Raw genomic sequence first — 22,058 nt, forward strand, 5'->3', positions numbered from 1 at the left:
GTGTCTGCACACTTGCCATGGCACATGAGTGGGGGTCAGAGAACACTTGGGGGGGGTGGCTGAGAGTGTTGGTCTCAAGAATCAAACTCAGGTGTCGGACCGAGGCAGTGTTTTCATCCAATGAGCCATCTTGCTGACTCTGGCTTTTTTGTTTTGGTTTTTGTCTTTTGAGGCAGATCTTCCTTCACAGGCCAAGTTGTCTGAACTCATGGTACCCTCCTGTCTTAGTGTCCCTGGTGCGGTGCTGACAGGTGTGAGTCAGGCTCGGGGTTCAGATGGCTCTTACCCCTGCTCCCACCCCAAGACAGGGTTTCCCTACACACCCGTGGTTGTTCTGTAGGTCGATACATAGACCAGGCTGGCGGGCCTTGAGCTCACAGAGATCCTCCAGCCTCTGTCTCCTAAGTGCTGGGATTTAAAAAAAAAAGCATACCACCAACACCTGGCCTTAGACTGGCTCTAAGCAGGTCTAAACATCTCGAGAGTTGGCTGTTTAGAGATATGCAGCTCTGGTACCTGCTTGTGGTTCAGAGGGAGGATCGGCTTTATAAATAGCTCATCTGCAGGCGATGGTGCCAGAGGTGACCTGAGTTTCACACTCTGAGAACCTCTGTTCCGGTGTCGTGGTGGGAATGGAACGGAGTCTGGGTTAACAGGGCCACTGTTTCTTCCTCAGGGCTTCTGGCAAGGGGCTATGTGTTGCTGGCCTGGCTCTTCTGTAGCCCCATCCCAATCCCGGGTAGCCTCCCATTTCAGATGCTGGTGGGTTCCTCCCCAACCTGGGAGAATGTTCTGAGTTTGTTTCTAAACCTTCTTCCCTTTCACTTCACACGTGTCCAGAGACCCTCCCCCCGGTGAGTCAGACAGAACCACTAAGAGTGAGTAGAGCATGCCGGAAGCCTCTCCCACGACACTTGCCACACCAGGTAGAACTCCAGGTAGATGAAAGGGATGGCTTCAGTGCCTTTGTCACTCTGCCTCTCAGGGAACCTCTTTCAGGCGCACACTGGAGTCCTTGGCTTCCAGAGCCCAGACACACCCTACCTGTCTGCCTCTCTCAGGGCCAGGGTACTGTGCAGGAAACCCTGCCATGCCGTCTCTGACCACCTTCCCTCTGGAGAGCTTGCTTAACTAGAGACACGGTTTGGTGGTAGGTCTCTGCCTACTTTTCCTTGGGATCAAGTCTGAATGAAAACTAGGGTTCCTCTAACCTGGTAGTGCTGGCTTTAATTGCAGCATTCGTGAGGCAGAGGCAAGTGGATTTCTGAATTCAAGGCCAGATTGGTCTACAGAGTGAGTTCCAGGACAGCCAGGACTACACAGAGAAAAACTGTCTCAGAAAACATAACAACAAACCAACCTAGGATTCCTCACTGGATTCCTCGCACTAGAGACTGGTGGACAGGCTGCCCGTATGAGCTTGAGTGGGACCTCAAGGGAAGCCAGGTGAGGATGATCTCTGACCCCTGCATGAGGGTAAACAATCTTTCTGTGTGTGATCATCTCCTTTGTTTGTCCAGCCTTGTTTGTCCAGCCCGCTAGCTGCAGCCAGAGCAGCCTTCCCTCCTAGGGTCCCATCCAATGTTTTGTTTGAGCAAAACCACCTCAAGAGGGATTCTCTCCCCAGGCTGCTGGCTCCACACCCCTTTACTGTACTGTTCAACTTTCCTTCCACAAGTCAAATCTGGCAAAGAGATTAAGATAAGAAGGTGGGGAGTACTTTCTGAGAAACAAGGCGCATGCTTTAAACCGGATTCTTCTAGTGTCCCTTGAAACCTTTCAAAATCATTTTAGGAGCCCCGTGTGAGGTAAACTAGTAGGGCTGGTTTTATTTTTGCTTATTTTCCTTAGTTAGGGTCTCACTGACCTTGAACTCTCCATCCTTCTGCCTTAGAATTCCGAGTGCTGGGATTATAGGCATAGGCTGCCGTACTAGGTCTGGATTGGTTTGAAACGGACTCAACATATGTATATCGGTGAGCAAAGTCTCCTGCTGGAGGTGGAGGGCTGCAGGCTACGTCATCAGTGCCGGCAATGCAGATTCTTTTCAGACGTCTCCAGGAAGGCAGGAGTTCTAGTTAAAGGTATCATAACTGGATTCAGATGATTCTAACACCCAGAGGATCCTGGCAGTTCATCTGCCTGCCTTTCTCTCTCTCTCTCTCTCTCTCTCTCTCTCTCTCTCTCTCTCTCTTTCTTTCCTTTCTTTTTTTGGTTATATTTCCTTAGATGTAAACTGGCAACAGTAAAAGTTTGTATACAATATTCTTGTGAAAATTAATTGGTCCCTTAATGAAAAATTTCTGGTTCTGAACTTGCAACACACACACACACACACACACACACACACACACACACACGAGTACAGGAGTTCATTAGACAGGGCCTGCTATGCTGTTATAGCGACATTAATCTCATCCTCTAATATTTAATTAGATCTGTCTCCATTGCCCTCCACCCCACTGTTACTTTACTCTTTAAACACAGAGCCAGCCTGGCTCTATCCCAAACAAAACATCTGTAAAACCACCACCACCCTTTTTTTTTTTTTTTTCTTTTTTTCGGAGCTGGGGACCAAACCCAGGGCCTTGCGCTTGCTAGGCAAGTGCTCTTCCGCTGAGTTAAATCCCCAACCCCACCACCACCCTTCCCATATCTATGACATCCCTCACTGGGGGAGCCAGTCTTGGCTCTCCCTTGGCATGGTGTCTGGTCTAGATGGCAGCTCCCCTGTGGGTGCATGCACCACACACAGGCCCTTCCACTCTCACTTTGTATGACGGGTGCCCAAGTCTCTTCATTTTATAGGCATTTTTTTTCTTTTGTGAAAGTCCTGTAAAGTCCTATCTGAAGTCCTATGCTGGTCCTTTCTGGCTTGTAGGCCTTGGGGTCATTGTTACTCTCGGATTGTTAAGAATGTTATCTTTAGAAAAAAATGTAATAACACACACACACACACACACACACACACACACACACACACACACAATGTCACCACTGAATGAAAGAAAAATAATAAAAAAGGACAGAGGGACACAAGTGTTCTGGGAATGGTGGAGGAGAAAATGTAGGTAAAAGGGAGAGCACAGCCAAAGGCAGAGACGTCTGGGAGAGTCCAGGGTGAGTCTGATCCTGAGTCAAGTGAGGAGATGGGGGAGAGGAAGGAAGGGAGGAGAGAGGGGAACCAGGTGCAGCAGCCAAGAGGGGAAAAGGTTCAAAGGGCTGGGTAAAACCAAAATATCTGGATTATATAGAGAGGAGCCTCTGACGAAAGGGCACCTCTACCTTTGGGCTGGAGACTTTGGGGTAGAGGGCAGGGTATGTCAGCCACACAGTGTGACAGATAGGGACTGAGGGATGCTGGGAGAACTGGGAGGTGAGGTCTGCTTTGATATGTTACATAGACACTTCAGCCCTTTGTCCCCTCTGCGAGCTTTCCCCTCTAGGGACCTGGATCTTTTTCTGGGTCTCTGTGGCTCTGTATATGACATGGAATGGTCCTAAGCATATTGCAAGGGACTTCTGCCTTCGATGTGCATCTCATCTCTTTGAGTGGTCTCTGAGACCCTTGGGGCAAAAGAGTGGAACCCTTGAGTCTAAGAACCCAGAGTGGCACAGTTGACTGGGCCTCTCCCATGTTTTCTTCAGCATTTCTTGCTGAGTTTTTGATTCACAGCAAGATGGTGTGAGACACTGAGGACCGCTCAGCTGCTTTTCATTCTTCCTGTGTGAACACAGGGGACAGGAGACAAGGGACAGAGGCCAGTGCTGCTCTCACAGGGAGGAACCCTTAGCACTTGTGGCCGGTCTCTGACCCACAAAGTTACCAGTAGCTCTTACTGGTAACCAGTAGCTCTTTTTTTTTTTTTGGAGCTGAGGACCGAACCCAGGGCCTTGCGCTTGCTAGGCAAGTGCTCTACCATTGAGCTAAATCCCCAACCCCAACCAGGAGCTCTTATCTGGGGAAAAACATGTCTAAATTGCCTTGTATGAAAGAATGAAAACGAATCCAAACCAGGCTTTCTTTTTTGGACGTTTTGGGGCTGGGACAACCTTAGATGACAGGGAAAGCTCCCAAGAGATCTCCCTTCCCCCTTCATTGTTCAGTCCCTGAGGCCTTTCCTGTCAAGGCAGGTCTCAAACAGAACAAAGGCAGCAAATACCTTCTTTCTGAGCTAAGGATGTGGGAAAACCAGTATGGTTCCCTCCCTTCTCCACTCCCACCACAACCCCACCCAGGACCTTTGAGCAGCCTAAGGAACAGTCAGAAGTGAGGACTGAGGCCAGGCTAGGGGCGATCTCTGCACACCCTCTAAGACTTGGATCCTGAGAGGGAGGTGGTTGGTATTGCTAACTGATAAGGAAGTTTCAAGGGCAGACCAGGCCTCTGCCTGCTTGGTTCTTCTGGGATTCTCTATTTAGCAGCCTCCTACAGTGTCCCAGGAGACCGACCAGCCTGTCAGCCACAGAATAGTGGTGAGGAGGTGCATCTGGGGAAAGAAAGGTCTGCTAATAACAACCCAACTTTTCTTGGTTGCAAGAAAAAAGCTGCAAGTGGCCAGAGTCCCTCTTCTAAGAGGAAAAGTGGGAGGACAGTTGACCCCTGGGCCCTGGCAGGAAACGGTAGCACCCAGCACAGGGTACAGTGATAACCACAGCAGGAACCAGATGATTGTAGCAAGTCTCAGGGGAGGGGAGAGGCCCAAACACCTTCCTGTGGTCCAGATGGTGAACAGGACAAGGGGAACCGGAAGACGGAAGGTGTAGGTCAGAGCTGTTTTCTTTGTGACTCTTAGAGATGAGTAGAGATGCCCAGCACTAACCATTGTGCCAACTCGCTGACAGGATGCCCCAAACACTTGAAGGGGTTGGTACTTCCTTTTGTGTGCCACAGGACAATGGCATGGCAATGGGGCTTGGACCTCTCTGTACTCTTAGCAGCTTAGGTCACCCGGGTATGGCTTTCTACTGTCTTCCGGATTATGATCCGGAAGATCTGCACGGCAGATATCGGGGTTGGCCGCCATTGCACCCTCGGCTAAAATCCTGCAGTGAACCAAAGACTCTGACTTTTCCATTTTCACTTTTCCTTTGAGTCTCTCAAATAGTTCAACCTGTGACCTCCTTTCAGGCCTCCATACAAAAAAGATCCCTTGCTTCAGGGCTGACCCTTTCTGGCCTTTTTTCATTCTCCTCACTTTATCGTGCTCTGGATTTTGGGCAGGGGGCGGGCGGAGGGGGTTGTGTGTCCACAAACATCTGTCACAACTGCCTTCCCTGACCACTCTGTTCTGTTCTCCCATCTTGTCATCTGTGTTCCGACGTCCTCCTGTCCCCCACCCCCACTTACCTTCGTCTCTACCCTGGTCCTAATTACCTCTCGATAAGGTACGTCTTTGTGTTGTCTCTTTCCCATGAGACTGAATTGAGAAAGGCGGTGGGGCTGGGGGTGGGGGTGGGGAGTAAAGGCTTCACATAATTAAACGTCAGTGCACACGCTCCTGGCGTGATCAATATTGCTGTTCTTGCTACTGATTGAGGGGACAGTGTCCAAGGACAAGAGACAAGAGTACAGTGGCCTCCCACAGGTCTTGCTGGGCACAGGCTTGGTCAGTTGATTGACAAATGCATTCTCACCCTTCAGAAATGTGGAGCATTTGCCTTTGTTACAGACACAGGTGGCTGGGCTGGAGGGGGAAGCCTGCTGGCACACGTCCTGGTATGCGGTCGTGTTCAAAGCACACAATTACGCTGCATTCCAGAGAGATAAAGCAGTGGAAGGGAGCTTCCATTCAGGCTCTGAGAGGTATTAATAACCGCTAGAGGACTGGAGCAAGGATGGACAGAGTGTCAGAGTTGGAAAGACCCTGAAGTCTTGCAGTGAGTGTCAGAGGGTGAGGATCTGACACGTGCCTTTCCATTCCCAGGCCCGGCTCTTCCCGCCTTGCCTCAAGCGGCACCCACTTCTCTCCGATTTACACCGTTCCAGCTGGATTGCATCTCTGGCTTTCCAAACGACGGTTCTTTCTACATCAAATTCCAGAAGAGTTTCCCATTCCACTCTACAACCAGCTAGACAATACTATCAACAGGCTGGGCTCCAATCACTAAGTTTTATACATTTTATTTCTGCATGTGTTTGTTTAGAAAAAGCAGGGGGAAGATTCTTGAGGTGTCTGAATTAGCATGGGAGATACATATATCTATACATGGGCATATGCATACACACACATATGTGGAGGCCAGAGGTCATCCTTGGGTGTTCTCAGCAGTCATCCACCTAGGTTGTTTTGTTTGTTTTGTTTTGTTTTTTGTTGTTTTCTTTGAGATAGGGCTTCTCTCTGTGCAGCCTTGGCTGTCCTGGAACTCACTCTGTAGACCAGACTGGTCTCAAACTCAGTGATCTGCCTGCTTCTGCCTCCTGAGTGCTGGCATTAAAGGCATGCATCACCACTGCCTGGCCAGCCTAGCTTTTTGAAAGAGGGTCTCTCATTATCTGGTGCTTACCGGTGAGTCTTGGCTGGCGTCCAGGGAGTCCTAGTGCTCTGTCTTTGTCACCTCAGCACTGGGATTTCAAGTACACACCACAGCCAGTGCTTTGCTTTTTCGAATGGTTGGGGCCTGAACTCTGGTCTTCTTGCTTGCAATGGTAAGCAATTTACCGACTAAGCTACGGCCTAAGCACCCTGTTTAATTTCTTTTGTTGTTAAACTAGAATCTGTAGGGCTGGCAGAGACCTTCAGTGATTTTTCTTTTAATTTTTGTACATTTTAATTTATGTGCATGTGTGCATGCCTGCTGTATATATGTGTACCGTGGCTGTGAAAGGAACCTGTGGAGACCTCACAGAATTTCAGATGCTCTGAAAGGTGAAGTTACAGGCAGTGGCGAGCTGCCCGATGTTAGCACTGGGACCTGAGCTGGGGTCCTGGGGAAGAGCCACAGATGCTCGGAATTGCCCAGTCATCTCTTCAGTCCCTGGGTGAATGTTGCCAAGTCATTTTAAAAAGATACAGCTACTCGGGGAGGCAAACCCAACCCAACCCAACCCAAAACGCAAGGGGCTAGAGAGATGGCTCTGCACTTAAGAGCTCTTCTTGCTCTTATAGAGGACCTGAGTTCAATTCCCAGCACCCATGTGGTGTTCCACAACCATCCCTAAAACTCCAGTTCTAGGGGACCCGCCCTCTTCTGACCTATGTGAGCACACACAGTGCACAACAGACCCATGCGGGCAAATAGACACATGAAATACAATAAATCTAAAAGACAAACAAGCCACTGTCTTTTGACACTGGGCCTTACTCTGTAGGTGGATCTGGAACTCAGTTTGTAGCACAGGCTGTTCTCGAACACATTGTTATCCTCCTAGCCCAGGCTCCCAAGTGCTGGGATTACAGACCTGCGTCACCACACTGGTCAAAAAAGAAACAAATCCAAAAATGAAACAAAACAAAACAAAAAAGAAGAACTACTATTTTTATCTAACACCTGTGCTCTGAGTCATCTTTGGGGACTTTCTGACTTTTGTATTCATTCGGTATCGCAAACAAAAGCTTTTAACTAGGCCTAGTGTGAGCATCTGTGATTTGGGACAAATCCCGGGTATAGGAGTGTCATGGTTTGAAAATGCTTGGCTCAGGGAGTGGCACTGTTTGGAGGTGTGGCCTTGTTGGAGTAGGGGTGTCACTGTGGGCGTGGGCTTTAAGACCTTCACCCTAGCAGTCTGGAAGTCAGTATTCTGCTAGCAACCTTCAGGTGAAGGATCTAGAACCCTCAGCTCCTCCTGGCCATGCCTGCCTGGATGCTGCCATGTGCCCATCTTGATGATAATGGACTGAACCTCTGAACCTGTAAGCCAGCCCCAACTAAATGTTGTCCTTACAAGAGTTACCTTGGTCATGGTGTCTCTTCCCAGCAGTAAAACCCTAACTACGACAAGAATCGCTTGTGCTGTGCTTGGATGAAGTGCCTGCTGGAAGGAGAAGTCTCTCTACAGGAGGCACTTGGAGCAAACTGAACAACACCTGAGTTTGTACACAGAGCCCAGGCCTGCTGGAGTAAAGCAGAACCATCCCTCGGAGCGTGGTGATGCCAGAAATGTCAGCAGGTTGCAACCTGTGGGTCTGGACCCCTTTGAAGAGATCGAATGACCCTTTTACAGGGGTGACCTAAGACCGTCAGACATATCGGATACTTAAATTATGATTCGTAACAGGAGTAAGAATACAGTTATGAACCAGCAATGAAAATAATTTTATGGTTGGGGGTCACCACAACATGAGGAACTGTACTAAAGGGCTGCAGCATTGGGAACCACTGAGTCATGCAGACAGTTTAAGCATTTACTTAAAATTCATGAAAAGACACTTAATTTCGGGGTGTCATTTGACTTCCCAAACACAGGAGTTAATAATTCCGTAGTGTAAACGTTGCGATGGCATGCTGTGTGTGTGACACCATCCTCTCAGAGTTGGCAGCATGTTCTTTATTTCCAGGGCGTCTCTAATGTTTTCTAGGGCCAGGGAAGTGATGCTAGTTCAGGTAGATATTACTTGAACCTTTTTAAAATAAAGATTAATTTATTTATTATATGAAAGTACACTGTAGCTATCTTCAGACACACCAGAAGAGGACATCAGATCTCATTGCAGATGACTGTGAGCCACCATGTGGTTGCTGGGAATTGAACTCAGGACCTCTGGAAGAGCAGCCAGTGCTCTAACCACTGAGCCATCTCTTCAGCCCTTGAAAACAGTCTGATTAGAGAAGTTAAAGCCTTGTTGCTAGCTGGCTCTACATTAGGATTCAGATTTTAAAGAAACTAGTGTTCCATATGCCCATGCCTATGGAGAACAATCTGGGACAGGCAAGAAGGCGGGAGAAAAATTCTTAGGCTGAGGGCTGCAGATATGGCTCAGTGGTTAAGAGCACCTGCTGCTCCCAGGACCCATAAAGAGGCTCAAAACCATCTGTAAGTCCAGTTTCAGGGGCTCAAAAGACATCTTCTGGACTCCCTGGGTACCAGGCATGAGGTACACAGACATACATGCAGGCAAAACACTCATACACATGAAAACAAACAAACAAACAAACAAACAAACAAACAAACAAACGGAAACTCAAGGGCTGGAGAGACAGCTCAGCAGTTAAGAGCTCTGGCTGCTCTTTTGGAGAACCTGGTTCAATTCCCAGCACAATATGGCAGCTTGGAACTGTAACTTTTATTCCAGGGGACCTAACACCCTCATGCCAGACATACATTCAGGCAAAACAGCAATGTGTATAAAATACAGATAAATTATTAAAAACAAACAAAACGGGCTGAAGAGATGGCTCAGCGGTTAAGAGTTCTGGCTGCTCTTTGGAAGGACCCGGGTTCAATGCTCAGCACTCCCATGGCGACTCCCAACTGTCTGTCACTCCAGTTCCAGGATCTGACATCCTCACACAGACATACATACAGGTAAAACACCAGTGCACATAAAAAAAATTAAAAATCAAAAGAAAAACCCTTTTTTGGTTGTGTTTTTTTTTTTTTTTTTTTTTTTTTTTTTTTGAGACAGGGTCTCTCTGTGTAGCCCTGGCTGTCCTGGAACTCCATCTGTAGAGCAGGCTGGTCATAACCTCACAGAGATCCTCCTGCCTCTGCCTTCCAAGTGTTGGGACTAAAGGTATATGCCACAATTACCCTGCCAAAAACTTAAAAAAAAAGATGTAGCCTGAGACCACCAGGGAACACTGGCTGCACTTCGCCAACATACTGTTCCTAAGGAAACCCAGGTAAAAGACAGGGTCCTTTTCTAGAGGGGGGTGATTTTATACTGGGGGTCAGAGCTACAAGAAGGAGTCACCTGAGAGATAGGTCCATCCAGAGGGTAATGGGCTATCTTCTTTAAACAGAAATTGGGGTCTAATACAAGCCATGCCCAAAGGCAATGAAAGGGACCGTTAGAGTCAAAACACTCACAGAGAATGCCTGCAAAGCATCTCTAGAAGGGGGACTAACTTTGTCAAAAGACATTTTAAGAAGAGGAGGGGGCAAAGTGAGGGGTGGGGAGGGGTGGGGAGGAGGGGACGGATGAGAAGAAGGAGGACCTGTGCCAGGCACCTCTTGCTCATCTTCCCCAAGGCCTCACTCAGGACAACGTTCGAAGGGCCTGGGTTGTGAACGCTACCCAACTCTAACCATGGTGTGCACAGGAAAGCTGGCTCTTCAAGGGAATGAGGCTAGTCCCAGGAGCTGTGAGCCCCTGAAGGAGGCCTGTCATGGTAAGAGGCAAGCTTGGGCCCTGTGCTTACCTGGTGGTGAAGGTAAGGCCATCTTCAGCCCCAGCGAGCCCCAGCGGTGTGACCCCAGGGTGGAGACAGGCAGATGACGGCGCATTTACAGGTGGGCAAGGGTTTTTATTCTCAGTGCATGGTGTTGGTTTCTGTTCATCAGCAGAAAGCTTTATTGGTTCCAAAAAGTTACACCCTTTAAAACTCCCTTTCTTCCCGTGTCAGTTGGAGAACACATTTGTAGTACAGATTTGTCGGTTTATAGCATCCCCCCCTCCCAAGAGCCATATAAATACATGCAAAACATTATACATAGAGCTTAAATAATATCAAATGCAAATACAGATTGGGTGCACTGTTCAGCTGAGCTGCAAACTACGGCCACACACGCTAGGATACACATTGCTTTGATATCGTAATGTCTGACATGTAGACCGCGAAAGTCAATTTTCTTTTTTTTTTCCTTTTAGTTTTGTACAAAAATACCAGTGCTCATTATACCAGTTGCTGAGAAGAACTCAAAATTCCTATCTGCATGCCCATTAGAAAAGATGGCGTAGAGCGATTTGTCAGCACATATGTGGCATATTTATTTACATATGGCATATATACATATGGGGAGAAACTCTGGGCCAAAGGCCCATTCAGCTGCAGGGGTCTCACCTCCCATCACCTCTCCCAACCAAGAAGAAAGGGGGCAGCAGGCAGAACTGTAGACCTGGGAAGGCAAAAGTTCTGGCTCTCAGCTAAATGGAAGGGAGGGAGAGGATCTGGTCTATTCTGAGGAGGAGGCTGGAATGGCTTTAGAACAGCAGGCATTGCAAGGGCCCACCCCTACCAGTGCCATGGGGTGGACCCTAGATGCAGAAAGTGATTGAATGTGCAGATTGGGATGGTGCCACAGGTAGCTTCAATTGTAAGGCAAGGGGGATGGGGAGAAAGAGGAGGATCTGGGAGAGGATTCTGGCACACTCAACTTCCCTAGGGCTTTCAGCAGTGAGGTAACCCCTCGGATTGATCTTTGAAACTCTCCCCTAAAGCTTGAAGGCAAAAAGAAATCCAACCCTGGGGAACCCACAAGTGCCCAGAAGGCTTCTAGCTGGTCTCTCCTACAACTTTTGGGATGGGAAAACTGCCACAGAGGATATCGTAGAACTGTTGAGAAGGACCTAGTCCTGAGACTGTCAGACAGAGCTAGAAGTAACCATTGCTGTTACATTGATCTTTTCCAGTTTGGAGCTCTGGCCCCCACCTGCTGTATCAGACAAAAACAGCAGGATGTTACAACTCAGAGTCATACACAAAACCTCACTAGTGGCATCTCTCCAGGGGGAGGGGAAAGGGGAAAACATAAAGAAATGCGGACCCCACGTCAGAGTACCCTTGCTGACTAGGAGAGACCAGCCATCATTGATACTACTCTGTTTGCTAATTCCTCAAGAAACAGAAACCCAACTGATCCTTGCTCCTGAGTACCAACAAGTCTGCTCTCCTCCAAGGCAGCATCCATCCATGGCCTGACAGACAGCTAAGGAGCCTCTTTGTGGGTGTTTCCCTCACTACCTGCAGGTTTTTACCCGTTTGTCCAGGTTTATCAAAAGAGGGCTCTAGGATATATTCTCTTCCTCCCATCAGACCTCTTTCAAATCCGGAGCACCATTTAGGGGAAAGTGTCATTAACTTATATCATATTTACTCACTGCCACCTGGATTACTGAAACTGAATAGACAAGAACATATAAAAACATATGCACAGAAACACTTGAACTCACTCAATTCCATATCAACAAAATTTATATTAAAAAAAAGTCTAGAACCCAACAATTTTTTTCCCCTAAATATAAAGATGGCCGTTTGGAAAAAGGAAGTATGGTATATTGGTTGCTGTCGTTGTTTTAACCAGTTACAAACGTACTGAGTCACCTGTCATGCCAAACAGCTGGTGGTGTGCTCCTCTCCACGGCGTGGCATGGTGGCACATTATTTGAAATTCTTTAAACAATATATATATATACATATATGGCTGACTCGTAAATGTCAGTTTCTGAGCTAAAGAAAACTATATTTTTTGCATAATATTTCTATATTTTCTCTCTTACTATGGAAATTACTGAAAACACACACACACACACACACACACACACACACACACACATAAACATGTTGACTTTTGAAAAAGTAGACACAAGCCCTCAGGAGTAACCTGTCAGGCACCACAAGAGTCTTTTGGGAGCAAGGATGGTAAAATGGCCTTTGAAACTTGTTATTGGCTTGCTTTAAAAAAAAATGATCTGAGGTAATAAAAGAGCTGACAGAATCAAATCTTCTAATGTACTTAAATATAGTTGAACAGCTAACACCTCGAGGGAGATGCCCCCCCCCCCCCCATGAGGGAAGATTGCTGAAGTATGTAAGCCTTACAAAATCCGAATCCAAACCTTCTCTCTACTTCCTATAATGATGGGCTGTGCTGGAACGGGTGTGAAATGGTGTTTGTTCCTTCGCTCACCCTCCCCTGGCAGCTTGGGTGAAAGGTGGGGTGGGAGGAAGATTGCTAGAAAAAAGACTACAGGTGGTCAGGCTCATTTTACCGTTCTTTCCCAAGTGGAAATCTGGCTGTTTTCATGAGCCTCACTCGCCCTCTTATTCTCATCACCCTAGAAAGAGGGAGGCAGGCTTCACTAACCCAACAGTGGATGGGACTTGGGGACACCGACTCGATCCACTGCACAAACATGCTTAAATCAGCCAGCCGAGATACACATGGAGCACCTGTGCTTCCTCCTCATCCCAGTAAGGCAAAGTCCCTTTTGGTGAAGTTCCCGGCTCCCGAGAGGCTGCTGGGCAGAGGGTGCTCTGGGCAGTGTTCAGGGCAGAAAGGCACAGACTTTCCCAGGCAGCAGTGGAGACAGACCCTGGAGGAGGGTATGTGAAGACAGAGAGGTTGGGGGTGGGGGCAGGAAGCTTTCCAGGGAGGGCCTTTAGCCCCTTGACTCAGCATGCTGTTTGGGCGCCTCCTCTCTTCAACGTTAGAATGTTTGCAAAAGTTGGGGACCTCCTTAGAGACGGAAAATGTTGTGGGACACAACAAAGTGTAGCTCCTGAAGGACTGGCGCTTTAGTCCTTCCCAAGGGTTCTTAACATTCATCCTCGCCTCCCACGACAGAAGGAAGCTCCTGCTCTGGGAGAGCCTTGGCAAACAAATGAAACCCTTGAAAGTAGTCTGCTTCAGTGACTTCTGGTCCTAGGCCTGCCCCATGTTGATCCTGAAGCTCCTCGAGCAGCTGGAAGGCAGGGTCATGGCCCCCTCACTCTTTGCTACCACCCCAGGCAAGAAGGAAGCTCAGGCCTATGGTCATGGCTGATTTCCCTGGCACTTAAAAACCCCTATCCACCCAAGAAGACATTCAGAAGTTGGTGCTGACCTGGTAAGAATAGGGAAATATTTCACTAGCTCATTTGCTCCAAAAAGACCATTTTAGAAAAGAAATCTGCCTGCCTCTGGAACAAAATGAAAGGTTCTACTGGGGCCAGTAAGGGTCAAATTGACTCAGTTTGGCCATGCCCTTTCCATTCTTGTAATTACCACGACATAAAGAGAGTGGGAAGAGTGGATGAAAGGGAAGATGGTAAGGGGCAGGTGAGATCCAAAGAACCCTGGGGGACGTCAGACTGAAGGGCAGAAAGAGCTAGAGGCCTTAGTGTGCACATTTTCAAAATAGGAAAGAACATTTTAAGGATAGTCACTCTACTGAAACGCGAACATGGGGCGTTTGTCTCTCACCGAGCCCACGACTTAGCTTGTGAAATCTCCAAGTCAGAAGGGGGTGGTGGCATGTGTGGGGGATGCTGGGGAGACTTTGGGTTGGGCGACGCCAAGAGGATTGTCACTACTTCTTTAAAATGACAACTGGTACGCCTGGGGAGCGGAGCTACTGTTACCTGCCCAAGGTCTGACCGAATCCATGTAGGTCTGTGCTTCTTCATGGTCAGGTGGGGGTTCTCACATGCTTAGGAGCAGCTGATGAAACAATGACAAGTCCCACCATCACATACAGATAGGACAGATGAAGAGAAAAAGGGGAGAGCAGGGACGGTACTCAGAGGATGGACGTTCAGACCGGTGTCTCCTGGCTTTGTAGAGGGCTGTTGGGATGGGAGGCAACGATTTGCACTTGGTGGCAGTCCACGGCATTGTTATTCGTGTTGTTCTGTGAAACAGTTTCAGCATCCGACAGGCGCTTGGTAATCCGCGACTTAGAAGCCAACGAAGGACTTTCCTCTTGATTCAGGAAGGACTGTGACATTTCATCGTCTGCGGCGTACTCAGGTTGGGTCATGAAGCTGTGGATGGAGACCTGGTTCTTGGATTTATGAATGACGTCTCGGAAACTATGAAATACTTTGACCACTCTGATCTATAACCAGGAGAAACAAGAAAGAGGATGAGAAGACGGGGGTGGGGGTGAGAATCGGCAAGCAGAACAAAAGAAATTAGTGGTTTGAGGAGAGAAACAAAACCCCCAACTACAAAACATGATGGCTCGACCGCCCGCATCATCACGCGGCTCGGATCTCAAGCCCAAGGCGCGGAGTGACTGAGGGCAGACAATAAGGATGTTTCAAAGGTTGCGTTCCAAAAAAAAAAAATAGCACAAAGCAAACTTAGCATTCCCAAAGAATCCACTCTTAAAATGAAATAAACCAAGAGATTGGTTAGTTCTTTTGGATAGAGGACAACATGTTGGAACTAGGTGACATTAATGGAAGAACTTAAAAGGCAATTCACACAGGTGACTTTCTGTATTGAGGCCAAACCTCTTGTGAATGTGGGATGGGAAAATTACACTCTGCAGCTCTGTTATCCGTTTAATCCCCTCAAAAGCCAACATCCACCAAACTGCACATGATAAACACTGGGTGACAAGTGACCATGGATACTGTGCACAGGCAGACAAACCAATCTTCATTCCACAGCATGCAGGAAATTCAAAGTCCCTAACTGCTCATTCAGAAGACATGCACATCTCTTTACATCCCGCAACCTCTGCTGTGTCCTCTCCCCCACAGAAGGGAGTTCCTCCTCTCCATGCCCTCTTCCCCTAGAAGATGCAGATAAAACACAGGTGTGAAAAGCAGTCTTTCCCTGTCTACTGAGAAAGGCCTGGTGTTTGCCCTTCAAGTACAGCCATGTCTAATCCATAGCAATGTTGCTCAAACACAGAGTGTACATTCGTGCGGCTCTGCCCAGCCATTTGAATATTGTGACGAGGAATGTGACATTGCGTGAGGATGCAGAGGGGCCAGGAGAGAAGCCTGATCCAGAAGGCAGGCTTCAAATGAGTGGCTTTTCTGCCTGGACGGTTGAAAAGAATGAAGGAGACACTTTGCAGTGTTCCTGGGTAAATGGGCAAACGTGTTGCCCTGTCAGCCTTCGCTCTACTGCATAGAAGGGACTTGGTGACTCAAGAGTCTAGGGAAGACACTGTAATGAATCATGGGGGCAGCTTTGGCTTAGTCCTAAGCATCGACTCCTGTTTTCTACATGTCTGAACTGTGTCACTCAAGTGTGGCTTTGAATATGGGTTTTGTCTGGGATGTGGTGTCAGGGAAGTTGTATACCAGAGAGAAAGAGAGGGAGGCCAGGAAAAGCTGGTGGTTCCAGGGTGTCTTTTGTTGGGGGAGGTGGTCAGTTTTAGTATGATTCAGACCCATTCTTCCTTGGAAAAGAAACGAGATTGATAAGAAAGAAATTGTTAGGCTGGGGAGGAGTTGGGGGGAGGAGTGGATGTCAGGTAGTAAGAGTGTCTCTTTAATTCTACTGTTTAAACAGAACCACACGGCCCTAGAGAAGAAGCAAGAGTGTGGAGGTAGCAGCACACACAGCCAGCCACATAAACCAGCTGGCTTTTCTGTCCTGGGTCCTCTCAGAGTTTTACAGATCCCTCAAAGATACGGGAGCCTCACCCTCTCTTCTCTGGCTTGACCTTTCTCCTGTTGGGGTGATTAATAACCCTCTTATGGGCAAACAAACACAAGAGTTAAAATGAAGAGGGAGGGGCTGGTGGGAAAAATAGGGCCACCTTTGGGTGTGTCCCCATTTAGACTTCAGGGCTTCTAGGGGAACCAGCCACCTGGAAGGAAGCCCAAACAAGGAGTCAGGGAACTGGGGAGAACTCCCTGGCTTAGGGGCTGGAGGAAAGAGTGAGGCATAGAGGCATGAAGGCTCAACTCCAACACTGGCTCAGAGACCATGTGCTGATGGGCAGTCAGTCACACAGTAAGTATATCACCAGCTGATCGAGCCTGGCATCCTCTGGGCCTGGAGCACAGGATCTGGTGTGGGAGCAGTATGTGCTGGAGTTGGCATGGAGAAAGCAACACACACACACACACACACACACACACACACACACACACTTAGCCAGGAAATGTTTCCTGAGGGGCTGATTGAAGGGTAACTCCTTCACCTGGAGGGACCCCAAAGCAGGATGGACCACCAGTGAGTGTGGAACATACTTGGAAGCTTAGTGCTGATCTGATGAAGGTGTCATTGCCCTATGGGAATACCATATCTTTCTACTCCCCTTTCATATGCTAGGGGCAGAGAGATACAGAACTTCCTTGTAGAGGGAAGGAAGCTTAGGGACCTTGAGAAGATTGGATGTACAATCGAAGTCATTTAAAACACTCTGGGATGGGGAAAAGAGTTTTAAAATATACAACTGGAACTCCTGGGACCTCCAGGGGAGGGACATGCCAGAGAAAGAGTGGGTGTGGTTCGTTTCTTTTTGGTCTAAACTTTTAGGGGCTTAGGGAATGTGGTTTGCCAGTTCCTCTGAGCCCACCGGTCTCTGTTCTCTGCCATTAAGTCCCCAGGACAGCCAGCACTAGCTCTTTCTATCAGAGAAGCGGATGAACGATTAGGCAGGACTAGTTAGTTAGAAAGGGAGGGCAGAACTAGAGAGAGAAGAGATTAGGAGAGGAATGTGGCAGGACTAGGAGAGGTTTTGCACTTCACAAGGCAAGACCTATTCAGTGTCTTCAGGCCTGCCTTTGGGCCTCAAGAAACAGCTGGTATCACTGTAGCCCCCACTCTCAATTCCAAATTCATACCAGAACTTTTATGGGTAGCTAACGGGCAGAAACAGGTTGAAGTCAGGAAAAGCTGCCCCCGAGGTCATGCGATCGATTACAGGCAAAACCCGCAACTCTGAGTTGGCTGTGGGGAGGGATAGACCAGAGACGCAAGTATTTAAAGTCTGTAACACGTGTGAGGAAACCGTGCTGACTGCCTCCCCTCTGCTTCCCTTTCGGGGAAAGTAAAATAGACCAGGAATAGGAAGGCATTAGCAAGTGTCCTATAATCTACCAGGGGGATCAGCAGGGCCTGGGCTAAAACCTGACAGGTGCTAATTAAATCTGGACAGCCGGGGTTTCCTAAGACGGAATGCAAGGGCTGGCTGGACAATCAAGTTAGATGAAAAGATGAGAAAGGGGGAGGGGAGGGCGCTAAGTAACAATCCTCCGGCCTCGGCCACCTGAGGGCTGGGGTGCTGCATACCACCATGTGGGCCAATAAAGTTTTCTTTCTCCTACTCGTATGTGCACTAATTGGTTCTGGAACTAGAGATCCATTTAAGGTCACCTTAAAGGTGAGACGACATGGGTTGAACTGACTTCTTTCCAATCTAAGTTACAACTTTGGTTGCTAGCTACCAGTACGCTGGCAGCTAAAAGGACTGTCATCGGTGGGTGACCAAGTTCAGCACTGGCTCGGTTAGGTTAGGACACCCCCTGGGCAGAGGCTCCATCACCCCAAGTATACTGCCTCCTAGGCCTCCCTGGGCACTGACTTCACATCTAAAGGGGCGGAGTTAGAAGAGGAGGGGAGGAACAAAGCAACAGGCAGAACCTGAGGTGAAACAAAGAAAAACCAAACCAAACAACTCAAGGAGAGAAGCAGCAAGCAATGCAGAGGGCCAATCAGAGAGAAGCAGCAAGCAATGCAGAGGGCCAATCAGAGAGAAGTAGCAAGCAATGCAGAGGGCCAATCAGAGAGAAGCAGCAAGCAATGCAGCGAGCCAATCAGAGAGAAGCAGCAAGCAACGCAGAGGGCCAATCAGAAAACCGGGTTATCGTCTTCAAAATAGGTAAGGTTTAATAACTTCCCAACATTAAAAAAATAAATAAAACGAAAGGTGTATCCAGCCTGGTTTTTCTTCCCTTAAGTCAAAGGGGTGGGTGGGTGGGGGGTGTACCCAAAAAAGGACAAGTAACCACGGTTGGTTAAAGTGGATGCCGCGTGCTGTCTTGTGGTCGCTTTAGTAAATCATGCATTGTAATATACTCTCACTCACTGCCCACAGGAGGAGGTGTAACGGCAGAAGAGGTGGAGGGGGAGGTTCTGACTGACGCAACTGCTTCTGAATAGGAGCTAGGAACCAGTTTTACATCAAGTTGTTGACTCAAGTTCTGTCGCCTTAGGACTCCCTTAAAAGAGGCTCCCGTCTGGAATTTGTTAATTACTTCAATCTGCAAAGAATCAGAGAGTGAGACAGCTTTGCTCCACAGTCAGAGAGAAGCAAGAGGGAAGGCAGGGTCAGGAGGGCCGGGGAGAGGGGTAGGAGAGCAAGAGAGATATTCCCTCAAACCCAGAGCAACAGGCAAGGGTGGGGTAGGGGAGGGCAGCGATTGCAAACCACACGTCATTTAAAGAAATTTGCTATGGGTTTCCAAACGCCTAGCTAGGATTCAGTTTTCTTTTCCCTGTAGCCTCGGATGCACAGGTGTCCAAAGGCCTTTAAAATGCAAAAGAACTTCTCCCCACCACTGACAGGTAGCCTTTTCATTATGTTGACCTGTACTCTTAAAAAACAAGGCATGCAATTTGACATACCAGAAACAAAGTATATGTTAGTAAAATTTAAGGCTCAGGAGCATCTAAACCAAATAAGTCAACTAATTGTTGTTTTTTGTTTGTTTGCTTGCAAAATTTCCAGGAAATAAAGACGTGTGTAGAGAAGAATGGGCAGTGTAGTAGTCCACACAGAGTTGGCCTTGGTGAAGACTGCTAGCCTGTGTGCCTTGGTGTGGAGGAGGTGTCTTTCTTGACGCTTCCTCTACTTGCAGTGGAGCTCAGGATTCTGGTGGTCCACGAGACAGAGCTGCACTCATGGCATTACTTAAGCACTGGAGACCTTCACTGGCAGACTGGTGCTGGAGGTGCTGGGAGGCTGCAGCTCTCCGCCCACCTGCCTATCAGAGCAGCCCTCTGGCTTTCAGCTCCTTCTTAGGGATGGGGACAATTCATATCACCGCTTTCCCACAGTAGCAATGATCTGGGGTGTTAGTCAATTTACCACCCTTTTCCTTGACCCCTACATAATAAGGAACAGATAGAAAGGCATTCCTGTATCTTTCAGAGATCTGTTGAGATCCTGTGACTGCATCCCCAGGAGACAGGTGCCTCCTGAGTCAGGTGCCTGTCCTTGTACACAGCTTCTGGAGAAGCCAGGAAATGCTTAGGGTGGAGAGAGTGTGAGCTAAACTGCTTCCCCTCATAGGCACTTTTCTGCTACAGTGGCCTGCAGGCTGGAGCTGCAGGAGGTAAGGGCAGCCCCTGGGGTTGGGTGGGGTTTCAGTCCCAGGAAGAAGCGCCTTCAGAATGTTACAGGGTTGACCTTCCACAAGGAAACTGCATTCCGAGCGAGCGAGCACTTTAATTCTTCAAATGTTTGCTTTCTAGTGCTTTTACCTCCCCCCTAACTAAAGGGTAAAGGTGAAGGGGAGGAACAGCCTAGAACCAGGGAAAGGGGAATCCCAGCCAGGACTGGGCAGTAGCTTGACAATGTCTCCCACCCCACAGGTTGCATTGGGGACCAGCAGCCAGACAGGAAGGGTTCCTGAGACCCAACAACTGATGGGGGTGGGAGGGCTTTGGACACGGAAGATGCAGTGAGTACGCTCAGTCTTACTTGCTCAGTTAGGTGCCAGTCACAATGGCATGGATGGATCCTGTCAGTGGCATCTTTAATAGGCTGCCATTGGAGCCTGAGTTTAGGCTTTTGTTTGTTTGGTTTTGAGGTAGGATCTAGCTACACAGCCCAGGCTGGCCTGGAACTAGGAATCCTTCCACCTCAGACTCCTGAATGCTGAGGTCGTAGATGTGTACCGCCAGGGCTGGTCTCAGGTTTAGGCTTTAAAGTCTATCTGGCCCATCTATCTTATGCTCTAGCAGGGGAGGACGTGTATGCCTAAAGGTATGTGTGCCTTGAGATCAAACAGAGGGGTATGGAGAGGGACTGCTAACTGGAAGTGCAGGAACAGGAAGGGCCATGAATCTCAGCTCCCCAGAAGGAAGGAAGACTGGAAAGAAGGAGGCTCTAGAATGAGGGATCCTGGCTAAAAAAAACACAAAAAAACAAAAACAAAAACACAAAACCAAAAACAAACAAACAAAAACCCAAAACCAGAAACACCACTCCCCCCAAAACAAAACAAAACAAAAAACCAAAACAAAACAAAAAAACAAAACAAAAAAAGCAGTCATACAGTAGAAAAGGAGGTGGGTGATCCTGAAGGGAAGAAAAGCAAAATGAGGTTATTTTGAAAGGAGTAGACCTGAAGGACAGCAACAGGGGCTTTAGAGATGGGAGTCAAGGTTTACAGGCACCCAAGGGACTCAGCGGAGGTGGGGACTTGATATCATGAGGTGGTATATGTAGGCCATGATACAGTTCCCTTCCTAGGAGAGTGAGGAAAGGAGCCCAGGGTTTCTAACTGCATCTTGCTCATTTTTCTGCCTGGTATCTTCCCCAGAGGAGGACAGTGCCTACCAGGTAAGTAGCTTAAACTGCGAATTCATTTGTCTTCCCTGTACACTAGAGGGGAAGGGGAAGGAAATGGGGGGAGGCTAGCCAGGCGGTTTTCTAAGCCAGCCAAAGGCCAAATTTTGAAAATGAAATATTTTGATCTCTTGCCAACTAGGAGGAAGAAACAGGCCTTGCCCTAAGATCTCGGGACTGATGGTTTGTTCAGGATTTTGGGACTAAAACAATAAAAGGTTGAGGGGTTGGAGCAGAGAAAAAGCGTTATTACTGCCAAGGCCAGTCAGCTTCACCCTGAAGGTGCATGGAGAGTGTGGGGGCGGGCGGGGGGAGGGTATGGTTAGGGCTGCAAGCAGGGTACTCACTTGTACTCCATTTCAGAAATTCCCTTATTGGGAACAAGTCTGAATCCTTCCAAAAATATTAGGCACTGAAAGACTGCTGTTTATAGCTACTTAATCATCAGATTCCCCAGAGAGGACTTGCATCAAGGCGGAATAAAGAAAGAAGGGGAGCCTCTTTAACAAAGACCTCCCCAAATAACAGCTCTCCCCACAACAGCAGCATGACGGGCATGCCTAGTGACTGCCAGGGATGCTGGCTTTTCCTTCCAGTTTTAGAAAATCATCTTCCTTCAGGGCAGGGAAGGGACTACACGGTCCCTATCTTGGGGTCAAGTCTGGTGCTGGAATGGACCTTAGGTGGGAAGACAGCTCCACTGACAAACCTGGGGGTACGGGGTTGGGGCTGTAGGGCTTAACCACGGCTGAGGAACTCTGTGAATTGTGGCCCATGGTCCAGTCTGTTGACTCTTCCCCCTAGAAGAATCCCCCAGAGACCTCTGGCCCTGTTGGCCCTGAAGTTAAGGAACACAGGTCACCCTTCAGCAGTGAGCGTCACAAAGGGGTAAAGGTGTAAAGTGCCAGGAATTACTGCTCTCCTACCCTT

The 22,058-nt window shown here is 48.3% G+C and overlaps 1 protein-coding gene and 1 long non-coding RNA gene across 14 annotated transcripts in view; one reads left to right on the plus strand and one right to left on the minus strand.

Annotated features, from left to right (window-relative positions):
* The first annotated feature begins 577 nt into the window (after positions 1–577).
* Positions 578–7,939, plus strand: LOC148001613 (uncharacterized). The gene is made up of 3 exons (XR_015635908.1): positions 578–1,446; positions 1,895–2,084; positions 5,928–7,939. It is a non-coding gene; the product is annotated as an uncharacterized LOC148001613 (long non-coding RNA).
* Positions 7,940–10,430: 2,491 nt separating this feature from the next.
* The window catches only part of Atp2b4 (ATPase plasma membrane Ca2+ transporting 4), a 98,685-nt gene continuing 87,057 nt past the window's right edge, over positions 10,431–22,058 (minus strand). For 6 of the 13 annotated variants that reach the window (XM_087580543.1, XM_087580539.1, XM_087580544.1 and 3 more), the window contains 2 exons: positions 18,642–18,816; positions 10,431–14,699 (listed from right to left, as the gene is read on the minus strand). In XM_087580543.1, coding sequence (XP_087436669.1) covers positions 14,674–14,699; positions 18,642–18,816 — 201 coding nt within the window. In that variant the 3' untranslated portion in view covers positions 10,431–14,673. 13 annotated transcript variants of the gene reach the window in all.

This window comes from Rattus norvegicus, chromosome 13 (genome assembly GCF_021556685.1).
Source record: "Rattus norvegicus strain SHRSP/BbbUtx chromosome 13, alternate assembly SHRSP_T2T, whole genome shotgun sequence".
Taxonomy (NCBI): Eukaryota; Metazoa; Chordata; class Mammalia; order Rodentia; family Muridae; genus Rattus; species Rattus norvegicus.